This window comes from Delphinus delphis, chromosome 1 (assembly GCF_949987515.2).
Source record: "Delphinus delphis chromosome 1, mDelDel1.2, whole genome shotgun sequence".
Lineage (NCBI taxonomy): Eukaryota > Metazoa > Chordata > Mammalia > Artiodactyla > Delphinidae > Delphinus > Delphinus delphis.
The window spans coordinates 32,286,386-32,304,925 of record NC_082683.1 but is presented as its reverse complement, the minus strand read 5'-3'; the positions used below and the strand labels follow the sequence as shown (position 1 = coordinate 32,304,925).

At 41.6% G+C, this 18,540-nt stretch overlaps 1 protein-coding gene across 1 annotated transcript in view; it reads right to left on the bottom strand.

Moving 5' to 3' along the window:
* The window catches only part of ZMPSTE24 (zinc metallopeptidase STE24), a 48,897-nt gene that overhangs the window by 28,944 nt on the left and 1,413 nt on the right, over positions 1–18,540 (bottom strand). The window contains exons 2-3 of the mRNA XM_060020090.1: positions 17,679–17,825; positions 10,421–10,507 (exon numbers count right to left, since the gene is read on the bottom strand). Of these exons, the coding sequence (XP_059876073.1) occupies positions 10,421–10,507; positions 17,679–17,825 (234 nt within the window). The remainder of the gene's footprint in view (positions 1–10,420; positions 10,508–17,678; positions 17,826–18,540) is intronic.

The window sequence follows — 18,540 nt, the reverse complement described above, 5'->3', positions numbered from 1 at the left end:
GAAGGGACTTGGGGGGAGGGGAAGGCAATGAAGCAAATAAAACCCTCGCTCTCCCTCCCACCACACCATCACTCTCCCTCTTACTCCCCAGTGTAAAACTGAATTCTTTTAAGTGTGAGTACACCACCAAAGCATATTTGACTTGGTAGTAAAGATGCAGCCACTATGTTTCTAAACATAGGAAGAGGGAGAAGGGAAGAGGAAAAGAGGAGGTTTGTCTGCCTACAACATGCAGGGTGGTTTATGCCAGCATCTGTCCCCAAATGGGAAATGAGAAATTTTTTAAAAGTAGATTCCAGGACCTTCCTCAAAATTACTGAATCGGAATCCCATCTTCAAAAAATACAACCATATTGTATAGATTGTTTGAATACCTGCTTTACTCATTTAACATATCACAAACATCTTTCTATATCAATAAATATAGATCTACTTCATTGCTAACGGCTCCATTACATATATTTCCATTATGTATGTAGCATTCATTCCAAGGCTACAATGAACCCGTTTCATTCATTCCCCATAAATTTGTAAAAGTGAAATGTCTGATGTCAGACTCTTTTTTTTTTTTTTTTTGCGGTACGCGGACCTCTCACTGCCGTGGCCTCTCCCGTTGCGGAGCACAGGCTCCGGACGCGCAGGCCCAGTGGCCGTGGCTCACGGGCCCAGCCGCTCCGCGGCATGTGGGATCCTCCTGGACCGGGGCACGAAACCGTGTCCCCTGCATCAGCAGGTGGACTCCCAACCACCGCGCCACCAGGAAAGCCCTGGTGTCAAACTTTTAAAAGATTTTTGATACAAACTGCCAAGGTGTCCTCTAGAAAAACTATACTAGTTTTCAGTCTGACAGCACCATGAGACTAGTTCCCTATCCCTCAACAATTCTGTCCTATGATTCTTTTAACTGTTTTTTACCCAATATGATATGATAGGTCAAAACAAAGAAAGAAGCACAACTCCTCGATTCTTCATTGTTGTACTAAAACACATTTCTTTGATTGTCAGTATGGATTTATATTTTTCATGTATTTTATGATCATACGAATTTCTTCCTTTGCCCATTTTTGTGTTGAGGTACTCAATTTTTTCTAAAGTGTTCTTTCGGGACTTCCCTGTTGGCATAATGGTTAAGAATCTGCCTGCCCATGCAGGGGACACAGGGTTGAGCCCCGGTCCGGGAGGATCCCACATGCCGCAGAGCAACTAAGCCCCTGCGCCACAACTACTGAGCCTGCGCTCTAAAGCCCGCAAGCCACAACTACTGAAGCCTGCGTGCCTAGAGGCTGTGCTCCACAGCAAAAAAGCCGCCACAATAAGAAGCCCGTGCACTGCGATGAAGAGTAGCCCCCGCTCACCGCAACTAGAGAAAGCCCGTGCACAGCAACGAAGACCCAACACAGCCTAACTAATTAATTAATTAATTAAAAACTCTAGATCATATTAAAATTTATAGTTTCTTCAGACTCACAGACTTAGAGAACGAACTTATGGTTACCAGGGGGAATGAAGTGGGGAAGGGATAGTCAGGGAGTTTGGGATTGACATGTACACACTGCTATATTTAAAATGGATAACCAGGACCTACTGTACAGCACAGGGAACTCTGCTCAGTGTTATGTGGCAGGCTGGATGGGAGTGGAATTTAGGGGAGAATGGATACATGCATATGTATGGCTGAGTCCCTTTTCTATGCACCTGAAACTATCCCAACATTGTTAATCGGCTATATTCCAATAATAAATAAAAAGTTAAAAAAAATTATATTTTTTTTGTTTAAGTATTGTCAATGTATCTTTGTTTATATTTAAATACTCAATTCAACTAAGTCTTTCTTTTTCTTGGAGGATATAAAATTGGAATTTATTTTTTTCTCAGTTGTCCTAAGAAAATTTATAACCTATATATTCCTCACCAATCTGAAATGCCACCTTTATCATATACCAAGATTACATATACTTAGTTAGGCCTGTTTCTGGTACCAATACACTATTTAAAATTTATGATACATTTTAATATCTAAAAGTTACCACTCATTATTTTACTTATTCAGAATCTTTCTGGCTATTTCTCTGTCTTTAGTCTTTCAGATTAACTATAAAATGTTTTATCATGTGCCCTTCACAAGCTGCTCTGGGATTATACCTGGGCTCTATTCTTTTTTTTTTTTGGCTGCATCGGGTCTTAGTTGTGGCACGCAGGCTCTTCGTTGAGGCATGAGGGCTTCTTTCTAGTTGTGGTGTGCAGGCTTCTCTGTAGTTGTGGCGTGTGGGTTTTCTCTCTCTAGTTGTGGCACAGGCTCCAGAGCACGTGGGCTCTGTAGTCTATGGCACGCAGGCTCTCTAGTTGAGGTGCGGGGGCTCAGTAGTTGTGGCGCCCGGGCTTAGTTGCCCTGCAGGATGTGGGATCTTAGTTCCCCGACCAGGGATTGAACTTGCATCGCCTGCATTGGAAGGTGGATTCTCTACCACTGGACCACCAGGGAAGTCCCTCTACTCTTTTTTTTAAAGTTTATACATCTCTTCTTTAATAATTCACTGAAGAATTGTGATAAGGCACTGATTATCAAGTTTAGCATTCTGCACAGAATGTACCATTTTCTCCTTTTGAAAGTCTAGATTTTGCTCACCTGTAGTCTTCTGAAACATTCTCCATTCTCCCTAGTTTATCAACATATGCCATAAGTTCAAGTTCCTTCTGCACACTAACATATAAATCATCTACGTATGGAGCCTTGAATTAATTTAAGATAACTTGACTTCTTCTTAATCTCACTTATCTTATGCATAAATACCACTTAAAATGAATAATTCTATCAATAAACCATTTTTCTTCTTAAAGAAGATGAACAGTAAGTCTAATTCCCCAATCAGTAGGCTTATTTCCTCCTTAAAACACTAAGATTCCAAGAGCATTGTAAATTATTTTGCCTTAAACAGTAAAATAGCCTCTTAAATGGTCCCCCCGCCTAATATCAATCCCTCCCCTTTCGATCCATCCTACATACACACCAGATGAATCTAAAACTCCACTTCTCAACTTTAAAAGCTCGTAATGGCACTATAACAGGGGTCCCCAACCCCGGGGCCACAGACCGGTACTGGTCTGTGTCCTGTTAGGAACCAGACCACACAGCAGGAGGTGAGCAGCGGGGGAGCGAGCGAAGCTTCATCTGTATTTACAGCCGCTCCCCATTGCTCGCATTACTGCCTGAGCTCCGCCTCCTGTTCAGATCAGCTGCAGCACTAGATTCCCAGAGCAGCGAACCCTACTGTGAACTACGCATGTGAGGGCTCTAGGTTGTGCACTCCTTATGAGAATCTAATGCCTGATAATCTGAGGTGGAGCTGAGGCAGTGATGCTAGCAGTGGAGAACAACGGCACATATAGATTATCATTAGCAGAGAGGTTTGACTGCACAGAGACCATGATAAATCAATTGCTTGCAGACTCATATCAAAACCCTATCAGTGAGTGGCAAGCAACAATTAAGCATCTGGTGGCAGGCTTCATTGTGGCAAGTGAGTTGATGTACATCAATTGTACAGCTGCACCTAGTGGCAGGCTTTAAGTCAGAATCCGACACGTTTTAGTCTGCGTGTGGCCCGCCCATTAATTTATCTACTTCCATCCGTGCCTCTTTCCCACACTGCACACTTGTCTCAGCCACCGTTTTGGTAAGCCCACAAGCTAACCCTAGCCAGGATGAGTAAAAAAACAAACGTCATTGGAGAGCTTCTTTGGAAAGGGGGAAAGACCCAGTGATGAGACAGCAGAAGACTCTAAGACTGCCAACAAAAAGAAAGCAACATTTAAAAGAAAATACCAAGAGTCCTACTTAAATTATGGGTTCATTGCAACAGGGGATTCACATTCTCCAAGCCTGCTTTATATAATATGTGGCTACCGGCTATCCAATGAAGCCACGAAACCTTCAAAACTGCTTCGCCACATGGAGACCAAGCACCTGCATTGAAAGACAAGCCTTTGGAGTTTTTCAAAGGAAAAAAACCATGAACACGAAGAACAGAAGCAATTATTGAAGGCCACCACTTCATCAAATGTGTCTGCACTGAGAGCATCATTCTCAGTGGCTAACCGCATGGCTAAAGCTAAGAAGCCCTTCACTACTGGTGAAGAGCTGATCCTGCCTGCTGCTGAGGACATTTGTCATGAACTTTTAGGAGACTGCAGTTCAAAAGGTGACACGTGTTCCTCTTTCAGCTAGCACCATAACTAGACGAACTGATGAAATAGCAGAGGATATTGAGGCACAATTGTTAGAGAGGATTAATGAGTCACCACGGTATGCAATCCAGGTTGATGAGTCTACCGATGTTGACAACAAGGCAACAATGCTTGTTTTTGTGCGATATATTTTTCAGGAAGCTGTGCATGAGGATATGTTATGTGCACTTTTGTTGCCAACCAGCACCACAGCTGCGGAACTATTCAAGTCTTTGAACAATTACATGTCAGGAAAACTGAATTGGTCATTTTGTGTCGGTATATGCACGGACAGGGCGGCTGCCACGGCTGGACGGCTTTCTGGTTTCACTACTCGGGTCAAAGAGGTCACTTCTGAATGTGAGTCTGCGCACTGTGTCATCCACAGAGAACTGCTGGCTAGCCGAAAAATGTCACCTGAACTTAACAACATTTTGCAGGATGTGATTAAAATTATCAACCACATTAAAGTACATGCCCTTAACTCACATCTGTTCGTGCAGCTCTGTGAGGAGATGGACGCAGAGCACACACGTCTTCTCCTTTTTAAAAAATATATATATATTTTTTTCTTTATTTATTTGGCTGAGTTGGGTCTTAGTTGCGGCGTGTGGGCTTCTCTCTAGTTGTGGCACATGGGATCCACAGTGCAAGGGCTCAGTTGCCCTGTGGCATGTGGGATCTTAGTTCCCTGACTGGGGAGCAAACCCGCGTCCCCTGCATTGGAAGGTGGATTCTTTTTTTTTTAAATATATGATTTATTTAAATTTGTTTATTTATGGCTGTGTTGGGTCTTCGTTTCTGTGCAAGGGCTTTCTCTAGTTGTGGCAAGAGGGGGCCACTCTTCATCGCAATGCGTGGGCCTCTCACTATAGCGGCCTCTCTCGTTGCGGAGCACAGGCTCCAGATGCACAGGCTCAGTAATTGTGGCTCACGGGTCCAGTTGCTCCGCGGCATGTGGGATCTTCCCAGACCAGGGCTCGAACCCATGTCCCCTGCATTGGCAGGCTGATTCTCAACCACTGCGCCACCAGGGAAGCCCTGGAAGGTGGATTCTTAACCACTAGCCTACCAAGGAAGTCCCATGTCTTCCCTTATACACAGAAGTGAGATGGCTTTCTAAAGGTAGATCACTGGCCAGAGTTTTTGAGGTAACGAGAGCCGCTCCAGAAATTTCTTTTAGAAAAACAGTCACCACTGGCAGCACATTTCACTGACACAGAATGGGTCACAAAACTTGCTTACTTGTGTGACATATTCAACCTGCTCAACGAACTCGATCTGTCACTTCAGGGGAGAACAACTGTGCTCAAGTCGACAGATAAAGTGGCGGCATTCAGAGCCAAACTGGAATTATGGGGTCGACAAGTGAACACTGGGATTTCTGACATGTTTCAAACATTAGCAGAGATTTTGAAAGAGACTGAGCGAGGGCCTTCTTTCTCCCAGCTGGTGCATGATCACCTATCTCAGCTTTCAAAAGAGTTTGAGCATTACTGCCCAACCACAAAAGACCCCCGAACTGGCAAGGAATGGATCTGTGACCCATTTGTGAATAAGCCAGGTGAACTAACTTTGTCTGTGCTAGAAGAGGATCAACTGCTTGAGATCGTAAGTGACAGTGGCCTTAAAAGTGTGTTTAAGACAACTTCAAATATCCATACATTCTGGATGAAAATCAAGGTGGAATATCCTGAGATTGACACAAAAGCACTGAAAAGCCTGCTTCCATTTCCAACATCCTGTCTTTGTGAAGCAGGGTTTTCTGCAGTGACAGCAACCAAAACGAGACCACAGAGACATAAGCAACACACTTCGGGTGTCACTGTCTCCTGTCACCCCCAGATGGGATCATGTAGTTGCAGGAAAACAAGCTCAGGGCTCCCACTGTTTCTGCATTATGGTGACTTGTATAATTATTTCATTATGTTTTACAATGTAATAACAATAGAAATAAAGTACACAATAAACGTAATGTGGTTAAGAATCCGCCTGCCAATGCAGGGGACATGGGTTCGAGCCCTGGTCCAGGAAGATCCCACATGCCAAGGAGCAACTAAGCCCGTGCGCCACAACTACTGAGCCTGCGCCCTAGAGCCCACAAGCCACAACTACTGAGCCCATGTGCTTAGAGCCTGTACTCCGCAACAAGAGAAGCCACCACAATGAGAAGCCCGCGCACCACAACAAAGAGTAGCCCCGGCTCGCCAGAACTAGAGAAAGCCCATGCGCAGCAACGAACACCCAACATAATCTAAATAAATAAATTAATTTTTTTTAAAAAATGTAATGCTCCTGAATCATCCTGAAACCATTCCCCATTGTCCCCCCACCCCATCCATGGAAAAATTGTCTTCCATGAAACCGGTCCCTGGTGCCAAAAAGGTTGGGGACCACTGCTCTATAAGACTGCAAACTCATTATACTTTTAAAGATTTTCATAATCCAACCCCAAAATGCTACTTTTCACTACTCTTCTCTAAGACCCTTCTACTCCTAACAGACAACTGTGAGCTGGAGTTTAGACAGGTGACTGAGTTAAGGAAGATATTCTATCTGAAAAAAAGGAGTTGTGACAGTCACACTGGGGAAGTTGGAGAATACACAAACCTCCAGGAGTTTTTCTCAGAAGATCTCTAATTCTAATTCAGGAAGGAGAAAATATCCTAGGAATAAGATCTACTGGGCAGTGAGGGGAAGGGGTTTTGACTCATAGCTTCTCAAAGGCAACAAGATCTGGGCTCTAGCCCTATCAGTGAACACTTGAAGACTCCAGGACACAGAACATTATAAAGTGCTGCGCCATGAGGGCAGAGTGATCCAGACCAAAACATCCTGATGGCACAGTTCACCTCTTGTTTGAGATGAACCTATTCATTCCATCTTATATGTATAATGTGGCAACAGAACTCTGGAGCATCCTGAGTCATTAAGTTGATTACCTGCTGAAAAAGGCTGGGCCAAATATCACTGTCAAAAAATAAGGACACTGATTATAAGACCATTTGTTGGTAGTTTGGAAAGCAGAAAGTCCTGCCAAAAGACACACTGCCTATGCCTAAGGATAAGCTGAGGTCCACTTAGTTTTCTTCTTCTTTTTCTAGTGAAGAAATTGGTTTTAATTATATGAGAAGTAGATGTTCATTGATGAATTTTCTTAAGAGATAAGCAAAAATAAGGAAATAAAAATTGCCAAAATTCTCTCCCGAGAAAACCACTTTTGGAATTTTGGTATATACTATTTCAGACTTCTTATAGATGTGGAATATGTGCACAACGACATGTGTACAAGGATGGGCACGAGTGTATACAATTAAGAAAAATTGAACTGTACTTCCCTGGTGGCGCAGTGGTTAAGAGTCCACCTGTCAATGCAGGGGACACGGGTTCGATCCCTGGTCCAGTAAGGTCCCACATGCTGCGGAGCAACTAAGCCTGTGTGCCACAACTACTAAGCCCGTGTGCCACAACTACTGAAGCCCAAGCACCTAGAGCCTGTGCTCCGCAACAAGAGAAGCCACTGCAATGAGAAGCCCATGCACTGCAATGAAGAGTAGCCCCCGCTCGCCACAACTAGAGAAAGCCCGCATGCAGCAACGAAGACCCAACATAGGAAGGAAGGGAGCTGGGGGAGGCGGGCAGAGGAAGAAAGGAAGGAAGGAAGGCAGAGAGGGAGGGAGGGAGGGAGGAAGGAAGATTGAACCAATCTAAATGTTCATCATCAGGACACTAGTTATATTAAAAATCTGTATGGATATTCACACACACTTTTACTTACTTATGTTGCTTCATAAGTGACTTTTCCATTCAACAAGTTCCATTCAATAAGTTGTATAAAATAACAGCACAATAACATTTTTTCCCTGACTGGCAAAAGTTAAAAATCATGTATATAATAAGTACTGGTGAGGATCCAGGGAAAGGGTATTTTAGTGCTTCATACATTATGAAACAACAAAACCCAAAAAAGCTTGTTTCAGGTGGGAATGTGGTCAGCTGTTTCCTCTGTACCATGTACATTAGATTTGAATTTCTTTTTCTTTTTTTTGGCCGCGCCGCACAGCATGCAGGATCTTAGTACATCAGCTAGGGATTGAACCCATGCCCCCTGAGTGGAAGCGTGGAGTCTTAACCACTGGACTGCCAGGGAAGTTCCTAGATTTGAATTTCAATTCCAGTGTTATCATCTTCTATTTCTTTGCTACACTTTCATCCTTGTTGGCCAATTCCCTCTTTCAGTGATCCATCTTTGTAAAATGTCATGTGGATGTATAGCCGGGAGACCAGGAGGCAAGACGACTGCACGCTCTGAATCACTGAATAGCAGATGTGCAGTGACCAGTCACCAGCAGAATTTGAAAAGACTGACATGATTGGTCACTGCATGAGCATCTGTTATTTGCACAGTGATCTGTGAACTGAAGAGCTAGCAGGGAACTTGTACTTTATGCCTGTAACATACTGTGGTAACTGAAATTTAAACCTGCTGAGGGACTGGTGTTACTAACTAAACCATGGTAAGTGAAATGTGTGTATATCAGAACTGTGCAGAGTGAGGACTGCCAGTACCATGCAGCCATTAAAGAAAACAAAGATCTATATAAACAGACAGGAAGAGATCTCTAAAGCATTGTTAAATACAAAAATAACGTCTCAGAACATTATATAAAATATGTCCCATTAACGTAAGGAATATTTTTATATGTATGTATATAAATTGGGTTTATTCGTTCAACAAATACTTATGGAATACCTACACCATGATTGGCATTGTTCTAGGCACAAGTCACAGCAGTGAAGAAAATATGTAAGGTCTCTGTCCCCTTGGAGCTTAAAAGTCTTGTCAGGGTGACAGATAAAAAGTAAACGAATAAACAGTAAGATAAATGCAAATAGTGGTAAGTGCCTCTATAAAGAAAATAAAATAAGGTGATATGCTTCACTAAAGAGTGACAGAGGGGGAATCCCCCGGCAGTCCAGTGGTTAGGACTGTGCGCCATCACTGCCAAGGACCTGGGTTCAATCCCTGGTTAAGGAACTAAGATCCCACAAGCCACATGGCTCGGCTGGGGAAAAAAAAAAAAAGAAGAGTGACAGAGGGATGCTATTCTAGATGAGAGTGGTCAGAGAAGGCCTCTCTGAGAAAGTGACATTGAAGATGGGAACTAAAATAGGAGCCAGTCATGTTTATACAAAACCACCTTAAATTTTTTATGAAACAATACAGAGAACATGCAGTTAAACTCTAACAGCGCATATAGCAGGTCAGGACAGAGTCTATAAAGATACAGAGATATCACAGGAAGAAGAGGTCTTAAAGAGTTTGGCTCCTTTAGAAAACGGTACACAGAAAAGGGATACAGGATGAGCTGAATTAAAGTCCAAGGTACCTACATGTATAGATAAGACCCAACATTTCAAATAAACAATCAGGAAGGAGAGAACAGACTTGGCAATTTCCAAGAAAGAATCAAAAGCAGTGTCCCAGCATCCGTTACAGGCAGAAAGTCTCAGGTCGAAGGCTTTGATTCCAATAACTGGAATTCCTGGAAGAGTGGGCAGTCAACTCAAGCAGCTCAGTGGAGATTCTAAGAGGTATACTCTCTGTCTCTGTTGAAAGTATCTGCTAAGCATGTGTGGCACAGGGTATCTGCTTAGCGTGAGTTCAACATAATTCATGCTTCCCCTTTCATAGAGTTGTTCCCAAGAAGCAGCTGCCTACCAGAGACTACATTACTCAGCTCTCTTGCATCTGAGACTAAATGACTGGCTCACCAATGAAATGTGAATGCAAAGGACAGGTATCACTTCGGAGCCAAGGGAGTTAAGAAGGGGATGTACTTTCTTCACCCTCTCATTCCATCTGCCTGTTGGATGCAGAGAACTTAGGGGCACTTAGGGAATGGCAGAGCCATATAAGAAGAGACTGGGTCTCTGACTTACCACATAAAAGATGTCACCTGCTGACACCCAAAATACTCACACTGGGTTATTATGTGATTAAGAAATAAACTACTGTAATAAGCCATTGAAATTCTGGGGTTTGCTACAGTAACTTGCATTATGCTAACACAGGTCAACAAGGACTGCAGAGACAGAGAAGCCTAATAACGGTAGAAGCCAAAAAATTAACTTTAGTAGAAAGCTGGTCAAGGAAAAAGAAAGACTGACAAATATATGCTAATGAATGACATACCTCATATTCTGGTCCAAAGCCAGCATAGCCACAGAACCGCCCAGAGAGTCTCCAGAGATAAGGGATTCCTCCAAAGAGAAGAATAAGCTATAAAACAAAGCACATGTTGGTCACATTGAAGCAGTACTAGAAACTATCATACGAAAGTATGTTAAAAAAAAAGAGAGATCTTATTTAGGATAAAATATGCATTTAGACAGATACAAACCAATTGAGATACTAAGTTTACACTGTTAAAAGGTTTTTGCCTGTACACTTTATACGGATGAACTGTATGATTTGTTAATTTACCTCAATAAAGCTGTTTAGAGAAAAAAAAAACTTTTGTCAAAAGACCTTAATAATCAGGAACTAAGCTTAGAAAGGCTAAGCAACGTGTCGAAAATCCCACAGCTAACAAGTGAAAGAAACGGAATTTGAGCCAGGCTTTATGGCTCCATAGCTGGCTTTTCCTTGAAAGGAAATAGCCTCTTGGTTAGGACAAAGTATTAGTATCGATATAAGTACAGAGTCATGTCCACCTACCATGTTGGGGGACAGAATGAGCTATCAGAGCCTTCTCTGGGTCAGGAAAAAGTGAATCCTGAGGTAGGAGTCAGGGTATCATAGGAGTAAGGCACTTTCTCAGCACCACCCTTTGTCTTGGGCAGATAAAGCGAACACAGATATTCACCAAACCAATAAGACATATGAACAACAGCGCAGCTCTTAAAATGTGAAAAGAATACATGCTTACAAAACACGACTTCTCACAACAGATACCAAGTTCGTGGAATCATTTTGCCCAGAGGAGTCAACGTACTGTTTCTTCACTTGTGGAGCCCCGGAGTGTGATCACACTCCTTGGTTAGAAGCACAATATTCCCATCCGTTCAGACATGGTTCCTTGTGGCTTTGAGGGGTTTGGGCACTATCATATATTTCTTAGGTGTCCTTCCAATCTACTTTCCATTTTTATATATGTATCCATAAATAATAAAGTGGTTTACATATGCTTTTTAAGAATATATATATGTATACACACACACACACACACACACACACACACACACACACACACACACACACACACACACACACACACACACGGACTTCCCTGGTGGCGCAGTGGTTAAGAATCAGTCTGCCAATGCAGGGGACATGGGTTTGAGCCCTGGTCCGGGAAGATCCCACATGTCGCGGAGCAACTAAGCCTGTGCGCCACAACTACTGAGCCTGCACTCTCAGCCCACGAGCCACAACTACTGAGCCTGCATGCCACAACTACTGAAGCCCGAGCACCTAGAGCCCGTGCTCCGTAACAAGAGAAGCCACTGCAATGAGAAGCCTGTGCACCACAATAAAGAGTAGCCCCTGCTCGCCGCAACTAGAGAAAGCCCGCACACAGCAACGAAGACCCAACGCAGCCAAAAATAAATAAATAAATAAATTTATTAAAAAAATTTTTTTTAAAAAGAATATATATATATACACATATAAATGACATCTTATTGTATCTATCATTCTACAACTTACTTTTTACACTCTACACCTTTTTAGACCAATATATGGTGAGTTTTAACTCTATTTGGTATTATCAGCTTTTTCTTTAAAGTGTTTACATCAATTTACACTCCCATTAGCCATACTTGAGCATTCTTATTTCCCCACAATCACACTCATATTTGATGCTATTCATCTCTTAGACTTTTACCAGTATGCAGGGGATTGATACAATACCATGGGTCGCAAATGTGGTCTCTGGACAGCAGCATCAGCGTTGCTGGGAACATGCTAGAAATGAAAAGTCTCGGCCTCCACTCCAGAACTACTGAATCAGAAACTGGAAGTGGGGCCTAAGAGTCAGTCTCCAGTTAAATGTGATGTACACCAAAGTTTGAAAATCACTGTTTTAATAGACTGCCTTTTTAAAGGCCCCTTAACTCTACATCCAGCTTAACTCAATCTTGGATATAAACTGTTTTCCCAGAAGACATGCTTTGGCACCACTGTATGTGGTATATGCTCCACTTGTTGAACTAATTGACTTGGGATGGCATTTCCTTCATCCTATTCTCAATACTAATAAATAATGCAGAATTAAGGATTTATAATGCTTTGGGGGAAAGGCTGGAACACCTACTATTGAAAGTCCAGCTTTTTTTTTTTTTTTTTGGCTGCGTTGGGTCTTCTTTGCTGCACGTGGGTTTTCTCTAGTTGCAGCGAGTGGGGGCTACTCTTCGTTGTGGTGTGCGGGCTTCTCATTGCGGTGGCTTCTCTTGTTGCAGAGCACGGGCTCTAGGCACTCAGGCTTCAGTAGTTGTGGCTCGCGGGCTCTAGAGTACAGGCTCAGTAGTTGTGGCGCACGGGCTTAGCTGCTCCGCGGCATGTGGGATCTTCCCGGACCAGGGCTTGAACCCATGTCCCCTGCATTGGCAGGTGGATTCTTAACCACTGCGCCACCAGGGAAGTTCCAAAAGTCCAGCTTTTAAGTAAGTATCAAGGGTACCTTTAATATGAACTTTGAATGCATTTGGAAACTGCTATTGCAAACTTGCTTAGCATGCTTTGGGGAATAAAAAACAAAACACGGTGAACAGTAAAGTTTCTCTGTATTGATAGGATGTCCTGTAAAAAGAACTAATGATGCCTGCGAAAACAAGTCCTGTGCTTCCACATATATTATTTCACTAACGTCTTGAGAAGCAGGCAGGGCAGGGAGCATAGTCATCTCGATTTTACAGATAAGGCAACTGAAACTCAGAAATGTTAAAGTAACTTGCCCAGAGAAACCCAGTGACTAAGTAATTGCTATGTGTTGAGTACTATACTAATTGCTTCATTACATTATCTTACTCAGTCCCTGCCACAAAACATATGAAATATGGTTTAATATCTATCTTCTTCTCATCTTAAAGAGGAGAAAAAATGAGACTCAAAGAGGCTAAACTGCTGACTCAGAAACAAGCAGAAATTGGAGAAGCTGTAATTTGAGCTTTTCCACTCTGCCCGACTCTACTCCCCAGTCATTCCATTTCTTGAGAGGGCTCTTTATTGACACCTATGAGATATCAGGAAAGTTTGTCTCAGAAAGGGGGGACATTTTATCTCTGGGTGCTCTGTCACATTTGTGTGAACGGTGGCATCTGTAATTTGTCACAAGGGCCTCTTATGTTCCCTCAGGTAGAAAGTACCATGGCAAAAAAAAAGTCTAAGTTAATCTTTGCACTTGTTCTTTGTGACCAAAGCTTACAAACCAATTAATTTTAATCAACACAAAATAGGAATTAATGAAATTGTTTTCAAACAGAACAGGATTTCAAAGTAACACAAAATACTTCCTATCTAATGGAAAAAATGTAGTTTACTAATTCCCCAAGGATAAATTTAGCACCTTCATGTTGCAGTCCCTAGAGTATCAAAAATGGTTTCTTCTGTGTAATTTTAAAGACTCAGAAGAGCAGAGTTTGAAATTCAGTTCTCCCATTTAGCAGTGAGTGTCACCTGGACATTATATGGGCAAGCCATTTAATTTCTCTGAGTCTTTGCTTTAACCACATTAGTCTTAGTATTCAATATTTGTCAATGCAAATTTTGTGACTAACTAGACAATTTTGTAATCATTTAACAAAGCTACAAACAGCCAGTTTCTTCTCTTTAAGTGAGGAAGCAATTATGGTAGCCAATCTCAATTATTTTTACATGTCTGTATCTTTGCCATAAGCTTCTTTGCCTTAAATACCTTGCTGCAAACATTTTTGCTGCATAACCAAACGGCTGTAAGGAAATTTTGCTGTGAAAGATAAAATAACTGGTTGACAGTTTTGGGGTTGACAGTTTGGTTTCAACTGGTTAGTATATCCTCCAGTTAGCGATGTTATTGATGGCTTTATTGAGCTGACAGATGATTTGCCCCAAGAGTTGGTTTCTTACTTTGAAACACACTACTTTGGAGGAGAAAGAGGTCTCCAAGGTGCAAAGTTGAACCCACATTTCCCATAGAGCTTCGGAACATCTATCAGTGGACATCTGACTACATACCAAGAACGAACTATGGTATAGAGGCTTTCACAACGCAATACAGAACTCAGTTACAAATATGCCTCTTAGTATTTGAAAACTGATACTTCTCTTAACAAAGGAAGAAGTTTTAGCAAAAAAGAAAAAGTGCAATGCTGAACGATGAGACAAATCAACAAGAAAAAAACTGTATAAAATACTATGAACAGAAGACTTGGAAGACAAGTGCTTAGGTACAATTCACAAAATAAAATCAGTTATTTGTGCAGTATTGTCATGAATCCACACACATTTTAAATGTATTCAAATGTTTTGTATTTTGCAATAGTCTTTTTAATTTTGTTATTCATTTTACGTGTTTATGTCCTTTTTAATGTCCCTCTTTTATTTTTCATTATTTTATCTTTTACTGCAAAATTGCCTTACAGTCAATCGGTTATGTGGTGAAAATGCTTACAGCAAAGCTGTCTACAGCAAACATGCTTACAGTGAAAGTACCTAAACCTTATTATCAATTTAGGAATCTTTCTCTTAGTGGTACTGAGGGACCTAAAAGAGTTCTGGAGGAATTATGACAGAGCATTTTTTCAAAAAGAATATAAAGTCAAGCCATGCAAAGACATGGGAGACTCTTAAGTGCATATTTCTAAGTGAAAGAAGCCAATTTGAAAAGGCTATAAACTATATGATTCCAACTATATAACATTTTGGAAAAGGCAAAACTATGGGAATGACAGAAAGGTGAGTTGACGCCGAGGATTAGCGGGGAGGCAGGGATGAATAGACAGAGCACAGAGGATTTTTAGGACAGTGAAGCTATTCTGTATGGCACTGTAATGGTGAATACAAGTCATTATATTTTTGTCCAAACCTATAGAATGGAAAATGCCAAAGGCGATGGTAATGTAAACTATGGATTTTGAGTTATAATGATGTGTCAGTGTAGGTTCATCTATTCTAACAAATGTACCACTGTGACTCGGGACATTGACAGTGGGAGAGTTCTGCGCATATGTGGGGGCATGGGGTGTATGGGAACGCTCTGTACTTTCTGCTCAAATTTGCTGTCAACCTAAAACTGCTCTAAAAAATAGTTTATTTTTTAAAAAGAATATATACCCATTTTTCATTAATATAAACTTCTGGATTCTATTCATGTTTATATCACTTTATATTGCACTATTTTGTAGCCCTTAAAAATTTCAACAAGGGATTTCCCTGGTGGCACAGTGGTTGGGAGTCCACCTGCCAAGGCAGGGGACACGGGTTCGAGCCCTGGTCCAGGAAGATCCCACGTGCCAAGGAGCAACTAAGCCCGTGCACCACAACTACTGAGCCTGTGCTCTAGAGCCCGCGAGCCACAACTACGGAAGCCTGCACGCCTACAGCCTGTGTTCCGCGGCAAGAGGAGCCACCACAATGAGAGGCCCGCGCACCGCAACGAAGAGTAGTCCCCGTTCGCCCCAACGAGAGAAAGCCCGCACAGCAACGAAGACCCAATGCAGCCAAAAATAAATAAATAAATAAAAACACAATAGCCAATGCTTCTGGAGCACTTACTGCAGATCCAGCACTATTCTAAGCGTCCTACATACATTAACTAATTTTCAATCCTCTCACCAACACTATGAATGAAGAACTATTATTACCATATGATTTTAACAGAAAACCGAGGCACAGAAATGTTGAGTGACTTGACTGAGGTCTCATAGCTGGTATGGTACAGCTGAGACTCAAACGCAAGCCACCTGAATTCAGAGTCAGCTCTCAACCTCAACGCCATGCACTTTCAGTTGTTCTTAGGGGTAGAAAACCAAGAACTGGTCTGTGGTGGCAGGAGGAGTCTTACTCATTTTATGTGTAAAGCACACACACACACACACACACACACACACACATATATATATGTATACATACAGTACAGAAACAAACATACAGTATATCTCTGGTATTAAAATTTCATGGAGGGGCAACTAGGAAAATTGGCTAAAAAGGTACCAGGGTCAGGGGCCAGGGGAGATCATGAAAAGAAGACTGAGAAACATGGCTCTGTACTTTACAGCCTCTCTTCTTTTAGCATGGGGGAAGACTGGCCCTGTTGTACTAAGTAAAAATTATCTGTCACTCATTATTTCATTCAATACATATGAATTATGTGCTTATTATATGTCAGGTACTAGGTATAAAATGATGAACAAGACTTTAAAGTACCCTATCTTTAGGGAACTACCAGTCTGTCAGCTAAACAGGCAAATTCAATACAATATGCTAAGCACTCTGATAGGAATAATAATGGGATGCTACTTTATCCAGACTTGAGAGATGGGGAAGTTTCAAACGGTTTCTTAGAAGAGATGATGTCTCAGCTGGATCCTAATGGAACAGTAGGGATTTATCAGGCCCAGTGAGAGAGTGGAGACAAAGTGGGAGAGGAAGGGCACCCCAGACAGAGATACCAGCATGTGAAAAGACTCAAGGTCATAAGAAACCAAGCTGGGTACGAGATGGACAATAAAGAAGCGGAAAGAATTTGGGGGAAGGAATAAAAAGATGAGGTTCAAGTAAGCAACTGCCAGGTCAAAAGGACCTCATAAAGCGTGCCAAGAAATTTGGACTTTACCCTGAAGGAAACAGCGGGCCAGCAAAAGGTTTTATGTAGGAGAATAACATGATCAGAATCGTGTTTCAGGATTCCTTGGGCTACAATGTAGAGGACAGGTTACAGAGTTGAGAGGCAGGAAGAGGAGCTGGGATTGCTACAAGAATAACTTACAACAAAAGGTTCGTTTTTGAGACTTCCCTGGTGGTCCAATGTGTAAGACTCTGCGTTTCCAATGCAGGGAGCCCAGGTAGGTACAATCCCTGGTCAGGGAACTAGATCCCACATGCCTCAACTAAGAGTTCGCATGCTGCAACTGAAAGATCTCGCACGTTGCAAGGAAGACCCGGCACGCAGCAATGAAGATCCCACGTGCCCCAATGCAGCCAAATAAATAAATATTAAAAAAAAAAGTTCTTTTTCATACCTGGCCTCAGGGTGACAGTTATCATATTCTACAGTTTTCAACTGCCTAAATAGTTATGTTTCTGCCTGTTTTGCTCCACACTCATTACCATCAATAACAAAGGTTAAGAAAGCATTCTGGGATTTGTAGGTGTGGTACCCTCTTTTGTGTCACAAAAATACAAAAATGAAAATAAACATTCCAAAGTATTAAATAAGTTGACAGACTGTCTCCCCAAGAAGTAAATTACTCACAGTGCCTTCAACCTCTGAATAGAGTCCTGACCAGAAGCTGAAAGTACTTTTATCCAGCTGATACAGTCGAGATTTCTCAAATGTTTCTGAATCCATGATCTGTCCTAACTCCAGTGGTACATGAGTTGTTGTTTTATATATCCGTCTCTGAAATATTTTGAAGAAAACATCTTAAGGAAACAGTCAAGCTAACTCATTACTTATTACAAGTCATTTACGATCAAACTTTGGTTTATAACATTAACTTGTCACTTAAGCCTGTTGAATTTGCTTTATACATACACAAATACTGCGTTTGATGAAGTACACTGACCACTAAAACAACTCGTGCAGGAAAGTAAAAGCATGAGAGAACCTGCAACTAGTTGACTAGGTGAAATTAAAATCAAAGCTGTCACACACTTTGGTTTGCAGAGGTAAACCAAAATTGTAACATTACAAAGAGTACTACTCATTCCAGGTACAGCATACATCCTATAATATAGAAACTAAATTCATGGACAGAAGGAAGTAAATATGCTAATCATGAGTTTTAACAGATAATGTGGCTAGTCATTAAATTTGATTCTAAAAGACAAATTAAGGGAAATTTGAGGAACGACAGAAACAGATCAGGTCTTCAAGAAAGACAAACTTTCTCGTTATACCAAATTCTAGAAAGTAATTTCAGCCCATGGTACATAATACAGAGAACAGATACCAAACAATATAACGGACAGCATTTTCTACAATGGTTTTACAATAAATCTCTATTCCCTATTTATTATTGGATACCTTACCAAACCCTTGATAAAGGGCATTACATGAAAGCATAACTGAAAAAAGAAGACATTATTGAAAAGTAGTTACTGTAACTAGGCTT